Here is an 8,721-nt window from a genome sequence, read left to right as displayed (position 1 = left end):
GAAGGGATTAAGCAAAACAAAACAAACCCTCATAGACACAGACAACAGCATGGTGATTACCAGAGGGGAAAGGGAGTGGGGGGAGGTAGAAAGGGTAAAAGGGGGGATACATGGTGAGGGAAGGAGACTTGACTTGGGGTGGTGAACACACAATACAATATAGAGATGATGCATTATAGAATTGTACACCTGAAACCTATATAACTTTATTAACCAATTTCACCCAGTAAATTTAATATAAAAAGAAATAAATAGAGATAAAAAAGTTTGAACTGACATATGATGACATCTTCCTTTCAAATCCCAAAATAAAGCTAAATAAGTAAATAAAATAAAATGGTTCACCCTGTTAGTTCCTTAAATTAGTAATATTATTAATCAATGTATCCATAAAATTTTTTCCACTATCTAGGACAATGGGTTATTTATTTTTTATGCATAAAATTCTTAGTAGAAAATGTTAAAACACTTCCGTAGATCTAAAGAGGAAAAAAACACACACCGTGATCCTGTTCCAGGTAGGATGGGACCAATTATGCCTCAACTGATTTTTAGACATATAATAGTTCTTGGGAGCAGGGGAAGGGAACAAATGGCCCAGCAGTATTTACATAAAAAGTATATAGAATAACAGTGGCGTGAGTCCCAACTTTGCTCTCATGAAGTAATAAATCCTTAATATATCAAGGGACAAATTCTCATGGTCCTCATTTTCTGCCTGGAGCCTGTGGGATTTGTGGTGATGCGTGCCCGTGGCACACCTCAGTGTATGCACTAATGAGCCCTATGGGTTCAGACGTTTCCCTGGAGCGTGGGGCTGTGGATGACCCCAGATCACCGTCAGGGTCTCTCTCCATTCTTTTTTCAGGAAAGCAGCATCACTGGGGCTCATTGCCATACACCTGCACACACATCATGGTCCATTGCATTTACAGAGTCATGGGCTACAGCCAGGAGAGGTGCCTTTTTTTCTCCACATGTGCAGTTACACTTGGTAGAGCATCTGCCTGAACCCAGGAGAGGAGAAGACATCCTGTGCATGGAGATCCTCCAGCTAGATCTGCACCTTCCGACTTCTGACTTTTAATGGAACTGGTAGCACAGAAGTAAAAACTGTGAGTAGATTTCTTGATTGAGGAACTCAATTTATAAATTGCACTTCTCTATTGGTTTGTTAAATTAAAAAGCCACATAGATAAACTATCCACTGCAAAAAGGAAGGATTTCTTACCCTTTACAACATCATGGATGGACCTGGGGAATATCATGCTGAATGAAATAAGCCAGCCAGAGAAAGACAAATATCACATGATCTCACTTATTTGTGGAATCTAATGAACATAATAAACTGACCAGCGAAACAGGTCCAGAGGATACATGGAACAAACCTCAGGGGGTGAGGGGGATTGGGAAGAGATTTACCAAAGAATTTAAGCAATGGGCACAAACAATAGTGTGGTGAAGGCCTGGAGTGGGGCAGGGGCGGGGAGGAGGGGGGCGAATGGGGAGAAAAATTGGGGGACATCTGTAATACTGTCAACAATTTAAAAAGCCGTATAGAATGCCTCAAAGGAATAGAAAATGAGGAACACGTCCTTTGCTATTGGAAAATGTATGGATTATGACAGGTACACCTAGACACAACTCTATACACAAACACATAACATCACTACTTATGTTACTTAATTAAAACAAATCAAATTTACTAGTGCAAAGTGATTTTTAAAAGATGAGATATAAAAGTGCTGAAGAGACAAAGTATGAAAGAACACAAAATAAAAATTATTATTTTTTTATGTTGGGACTGGAGTTTGTTTTGTTAAGAAAGACAGGTTTGTCAAGTGCATGTGAGGCAATGAGACCTGAGATGTGAGTTTCATTTTTTTTTTTTTAAAGGAAGAGCATTGAAAGGTTATTATCAGCTGTGGGTGTGATGGAGAGGTGTCCCTCTTCGCTAGAAAGATGTAGAGCATGGTCCTGCTCTGAAACACATGCTCCTGTTTCCTGACATCTATCACTGTAGCCACACAGTTTGGGAGTTTAAACTCTTCAGTCTTCAATATTAAAAAATCTTTCATTAGTTATTTTTATTTTGTTTCATTATTTTCTTGCCAATTTCTTGAAAATATTATTAAAAAGGTTCAATTGTCATGTTGAATTTCTCTAGTATTTTTATTATTCTTTATATTTTTAGTGGTGTTTCTTATAGCATAGATTTATTAAAAATATGAAAATTTAGCTGTATTTTGCTTTATTGCGTTTGAGAATTGCAATTCGCCTAGTGAGACCTATCTAAATTCAAGATGATCAGGAAACAACTTTTGTACTTTCTTACAATAATTATATTTAATGTTTAAATATTTGGTTTGTTATTTGTTTTGGTGAAAGCAGTGAATGAGTGATTCACACTCCCCAACTCCAAGTGCCCCCCATTTACCGTGGTTTATTATATTTTCAAAGTATGTTTGAATATATGTTAAATGTACAATTTCTCTGCCTACTCACATGGGCTTAGTTTCCCATTTTCCTGTGTATATGACACATAAGCTTTATGCAACATACTTTCATATTTACCAACTTTTAAATTAAAAAATGTCAAAACATATCTATAAAATAAATAAGGTAGCTTGATGATTACCATTTTAGATGAGAAAACTGTAAAAGGTAAAGAGCTTTCTGTGATCTCCTAATGGTATCTTGTTGGCTAAGGGACTGTAGCAGGGGGGTTGGGGCTGTAGCTTAAGACGTGTTAAATCGATCCCTCTATGTTGTCTGTAAGACTGGTGCTCTATGTCTTCAAACATGCTTTGTTTGAATGTGATAAACTCTTAACATTGCAATTTGATAGAGGTTTCTGCACATGTATGTAAGTTATTGCATTAAAGTTGCATTACCTGTTGTGGTCTTATTTTCCTCAAGCAGCTTATAGTGCTTTGGAAGAAAAAATATATATACTCGATTTCTTAAAAATCAGACCCAATTGAGAAGGAGATGTTAATTTTATGTGTATGTTGCTTTAGTAATATTCAGTTATCTCATATTTATTTATTTATTTGTGTACTTTAAAATTACCTCAAGAATAATGGTCAAATGAATGAGATGTGTCCTTGAGTTAAAGAACAAATAAAATATTCTTCATATAATGGATATTTTCTGCATACTATTAATTCATTATTCTGGGATTCCATTTTGGGCTTTGAGGTGTTAGCAGGAGCTCAGGAAATTGTGTCTCAAGAAGAATCAGCGGCTGAGCCATGGCAGGACTAGCTTCTGTCATTAAAATGACAAGCGGTGACAGCAGTGCAGGACGAAGACTCTGAGCCCAGTTTCCTTGGTTCAAATCAGCACTGCCTTTTCTAGAATATGATCATTTGCTTAAAATACATCTGCCTCAGTTTCCTTTTATGTAAATGTGGGATAATAAGACTGTCAACTCCATATCACTCCTGTTGGAGTTAAATGAGTAAATAACTAACACGACCTGCATGGTTGGGTTCAGGATCTGAAGGAGGGGCTGATGCACAAATGAGAACATTGGACAAGAAATACGAATTATTAAAGGGTGGGGGCCAGGTGGTGTCTCTTTCGTGAAGAGCACACTGACCTCTGGCTGGTCTGCTTTTTATTTACTTGAATACACATTTTCCCTTTAGCAATGCATACAGGCATATCAAAGGTAAAGTTTGGTAAACAGTAAAAGGATTATCAGGTTAGAGAATTGCCTTGAGCCACCACTATCTCAACAGGAACAACTGGTGCTTAGCCTCAGCCCTGCTAATGCCCAAGGTCCATCACCTTCCGAGTTCCTTGGTGCATTGACAGTGTTGGCAAGCAGTGGCTCCCCAAAAATAACTGTAAAAAGCATAGAGGATCCCTGGTTCATAGTACGTGCTGCCTTATATTGTCTGTGACCATTATTAGTATTGCTATTCTTCTTCAGGTGCAGTAGAGATGGATGGGACCAATGATAGTGCCCAGGGAAATTTCATCCTTTTGGGATTTTCTGACCACCCCCAGTTGGAGAAGATCCTCTTTGTGGTCATCTTGATTGCATATCTCCTGACCATTGTGGGCAACACCACCATTATTCTGGTGTCCCGGCTGGACTCCCACCTCCACACCCCCATGTACTTCTTCCTCACCCACCTCTCCTTCCTGGACCTCAGTTTCACCACCAGCTCCATCCCCCAGCTACTCTATAATCTCAGTGGGCATGACAAGACCATCAGCTACATAGGCTGTGCCATCCAGCTATTTCTCTTCCTGGGTCTGGGTGGTGTAGAGTGTTTGCTCCTGGCCGTCATGGCATATGACCGGTTTGTTGCAGTCTGCAATCCCCTGCACTACATGGTAATTATGAAACCTCGCCTCTGCATGGGCTTAGTGTCGCTGGCCTGGGGCTGTGGTGTGGCCAACTCCCTGGCCATGTCCCCAGTCACCCTGCACTTACCACGCTGTGGGCACCACAGTGTGGACCACTTCTTGTGTGAGATGCCTGCTCTGATCCGGATGGCCTGTGTCAATACAGCTGTGATTGAGGGCACTGTCTTTGTCCTGGCAGTGGGCATTGTGCTGTCACCCCTGGTGTTTATCCTGGTCTCCTACGGCTACATCGTCAGGGCTGTGTTACGAATACGGTCAGCATCCGGGAGGCAAAAGGCCTTCAACACCTGTGGCTCCCATCTCACAGTGGTCTCGCTGTTCTATGGAAACATCATCTACATGTACATGCAGCCGGGGCACAACTCCTCCCAGAACCAGGGCAAGTTCCTCACCCTCCTCTACAACATTGTCACCCCGCTCCTGAACCCCCTGATCTACACCCTCCGAAACAGAGAGGTGAAGGGGGCACTGAGGAGGCTGCTGCTAGGTGACAGAGAGGTGGAAAAGGAGTAAGGGTGAATAGGAGAGGTGGGTATCTCCAGCCTGGCCGTCAACTCCTTCAGAAGCCAGGGGTGGCATTTGGGACCATTCAGTTAGACCTGGTCTGGACCTGTACTTCCCAATGTGTATGTCTTTTCCTGGACTTCCATAAGCTGTTTCCATTCCAACATTATATGTCTTCATGTGTAACTGCACAACACATATCATTCAAAAAATCCCTCTACATGAAATTAATAGTTATAAAGATGAGTTTCCACAGCTTCTACCAGCCTTCCAAGTAGGAACCTGCCTTTCTTGACCAGTTTTGCTTTTGTTGCTGTTTTGTTGTTGTTGTTGTTGTTAATTGTTCAGCAACTTTCTGTGTATTTTAGTCAAAACAATCACAATTTGATTACTTTCTTAACTGACAGCCATCAAATGTGGGAATTCTGCAAGTTGGGAATTCTCTTTTTCCCAAATTCACATCCAAAGTCTTTCATAGAATCAAGATTCTTTTCTACCATTTGTCCCCAAACGTTGATGTTTTCCCCTGCCGGAAGCCAATTCCAGCATGTCAGCAGGGCTGAATCATCTGGAAATGACTGAGGGCATTTTCCCAAACCTGAAAAGGATGCATAAATGATTGCTAGCTGCCAGACAGCTAAGGGCATTTCAATCTACATGTTATTGCCTCCTAATGGCCAAACACCTGAACAGCCAAGACAGTTCCTCCAATCTGACAATGGATTCTGTGTACTAAACCCTACCCTTTGATGTGTATATCTACCTTGCCTTAGGAGAATTTGTGTTAATAAAAAGCAAGGGGTCCTGAGACAAGGGAGAACTTGGTTTCTTTAGCCAAGCTCATCTGGCCCCCCAAATGCCTTCCAAAATTATGTTTTGTCTCTGGACTCTTGATTAATTTACACACAGTGCTTCTCCAGATTTCTGAACGCTTCTAGATGCTGGATTAAGACCACCAGCATTCCCCAAAGTCTAGTGTAAGATTCTGGGTAAACCAAGAAGGTAATCTATAACATGATAGGTGGATCATTTAAATCTTAGAACATGATTATTTCTCAGGTATATATTTATTTTATTAGTGAGAAAGGCTTAATATTTATTAAGTTCCTGCTATGAGGCAGATGCTCTTAATTTATTGAATTTTCTCTGCATTTATTGGAGGTCAACATGATTTTCATGATTCATTTTTACCCATGTCATTCACGAAGCTTTAAGGTTTAATCATTTGCTCAATTAGAACCGAACCAGAGATATGCTGCAGGTTCTGTCTGACTCCCAACTCCTGCTGTTTCTATTGCTACATGAATTTTCAAAGAGCAAAATCCTTATTCTTTTAAAGATTAGTATCACAGAGCCTTTGGAACTAAAGAGCATGATTTGCTCCCATTCCTTGGGTAACACAGACCAGAGTATAGAGGAGAAAAAAGTTTTCCTGGACCCTTTTAGGTTACCTGTTGGGTCTCAAAATTAAACCAAGAAAGATTAACAGGGAAAAAAAAACATATCAATTGATGCAATAGAAGTTTTATGTGACACAGGAGGCTTATTGAGGAAATGAAGACCCCAAGAAGTGGTTTTTATGCCAGATTTGATGAAGCGTAAATAGTGGTGGGAAAATACAAGGGGATAAGAGGGTGTGAGATGAATGTAATATGTGAGGGAGGTTAGCAAGGCCTGTGTGTTTGGGTTCCTCTGGTGTCTCTGTCTTGGAAATAAGGATGCTCCTTTCATCCAGGAAGAAAGAGTGCACCTCTCACAAGAGGGTTATGATCTGCTTCAGATAAAGGTGAGAAGTCCTTCTTGTACCTGCCACTTCACAAATACTTCATCTTGAAATATTCAATATGCCAAAGTGCCATGTTTTGGGGTGGCATGTCCTGAACCCTGTCAAGGGCTTTTCCACTTAATGTATGAATTCACGACCTGGGATTGTGTTAGAACGCAGGCTCTAATCCAGTAGAGATCAGGAGGTCTGCGATTCCGCATTCCTGCAACCTTCCAGGGATGCCCTTCCAGACACAATCGAAGGCCATAGGAAATAACACCCACTGCTCTCTCTGAGGCCTTGGAGGACAGGCACATTCTGGAGAAAGCTGAGGTACAATTCAGAGACTAAGGGGAATCAAAATGGGGAGGGGATGAGGAGAGCCTGGCTGAGGGATGCTGTTACTTCTGTCCTCAGTCCCCTCAGCTTCAAGCCCCGTCTCCATGATGGGCCTGAATTTCCACCCTCCCTGTCTCACCTCCTCACTCCCTCCCCTCATTTCATTTCAAAGAGCACCAGGCTCATTGGGGTCATTTAACTGTGGACAAACCAGAGCCCCCTGGAAGGGGAAGTCCTGTGCTTCAAGGGAACCCCAGTGTGAATATTCAAAATCACTGTTTTAAGGAGGTCATGCTGTAGATGGGCGGATGGGAAATGAGGAAGTGAGAGCTGTCTGTGTGGAAGTTAGCGTTTCCCTCCCTTATGCTCTGAAACGCCACCATGGTACCCAGCCAGCTAAGAGACTTCCCAGAGAATTGAGGTGGTGGCCCCAGTGCCTCTCCACACACCTCCTCTTCTTGGAGAGGATGCCCTGAGTGTCCTGAGTGAACCCTAGGAGCAGCCCCGTGGGCTCTGAAGTTGCCAGTGCTCCAACTTCTGGAAAAAATGCCCTGGAGAGAACCAAGTGACAAGAACAACATTCTAAGATGTTCTAAATTAAATTACAGCAGCCAGCGTGAGAGAAAGAGACAGCAACGATTAGCCAGTTCACCGCTGGGGGCTAGCTGACAAGACTGCTCACATCCCTGAGTGTTGGTTGAAGCTTTGACTCAACCTCCAGGCAAATTCTAGTGACCACTAGACACCACCGTACCCTACTGAGCATGGACTTTCAGGACTGTTGCCTGTAACCAATCCACAGTAGTAAATATTTCTTCCTTATGGATTATGCACCTATCCTAGAATGCCTCTGCCTTACCTTATCCAGCCCACCTTGGCTGTAGCCAATATAAATTATTTCATAACAACTTACATCTTTCTTCTTCCCCTCTCCCTCCCCCAAACATAATGTGTAAAAGCGTCAACTCCATGGTGGTGGACATGTCACCTTCTCCACCTAGTGCTGCTGCCGGTGGTTCTGACGTCATGATCCAGAACCTGGTCCTTTGCTGGCCATCACGTGGCTCTGTGAACCCTTCCTTTCAGAAAAGCCTTTCGGCGATGGGAGCTAAGTGCTTGTCTAACACTGTACAAAACGAAGGGCTTTCCTGGGCAGAAGGGGGCAGGAACAAGGAATTCATACTCGGCAAAGTGAGTTGGTTAATGCAAGGTTGCTTTCCTTTTGGGCAAAGCAGGGGCAAAACAGAATAATAGTGACAGAGGCTGAGATTTATCCCACTTGTGCTGATTAGGCGATTTCTGGTTGTCTGGTTTCACATTTCATTTCGAAAACTGTAACTGCGTCTTGGTTTGCTGATGTGGGCTAAGCATAAAGCGAGTCCTTGGGGGGCCTCTTGTCTTTAATACCTCTGATGATCTTATGCCTCATGGATAATAATAAAGGCAGTTGCTGTACAATTGCGTAAAAGAGCCGATCGATTGCCCATCAGGGGGAGGCCCCGCCCACACGGCCAGGGCGCCAAAATCGATCGCCCTGCAGAGAGTGGCCTGGGCCTCTCTCTGCAGGGTGATCATGGAGCAATGGCGGAACCAACACCACCCCCCGCCCCCCCCCCCAACCAATCGCATCACACCCACCTTGGCTGGCCTGGCACCAGTGTGTGTCATAATGTGGTCATCCAGACGGTCGTTCCACTCTTCAGCCATTTGGTCAATCTGCATATTACGCT

General features: G+C 42.7%; 1 protein-coding gene across 1 annotated transcript; it reads left to right on the top strand.

Annotated features, from left to right (window-relative positions):
• The first annotated feature begins 3,951 nt into the window (after positions 1-3,951).
• LOC103295006 (olfactory receptor 2W3) lies at positions 3,952-4,896 on the top strand. The gene has a single exon (XM_008151407.2). It carries the CDS (start codon positions 3,952-3,954, stop codon positions 4,894-4,896), a length of 945 nt encoding a protein of 314 aa, XP_008149629.2.
• Positions 4,897-8,721: the final 3,825 nt, after the last annotated feature.

Source organism: Eptesicus fuscus, chromosome 6 (assembly GCF_027574615.1).
Source record: "Eptesicus fuscus isolate TK198812 chromosome 6, DD_ASM_mEF_20220401, whole genome shotgun sequence".
In the NCBI taxonomy this organism is placed as follows: Eukaryota; Metazoa; Chordata; class Mammalia; order Chiroptera; family Vespertilionidae; genus Eptesicus; species Eptesicus fuscus.
This window is presented reverse-complemented; position numbering and strand designations above follow the sequence as displayed.

Bases quoted from the DNA above. Each gene is read 5' to 3' on its own strand.
- LOC103295006 (XM_008151407.2), top strand. From the start codon at position 3,952: ATGGATGGGACCAATGATAGTGCCCAGGGAAATTTCATCCTTTTGGGA.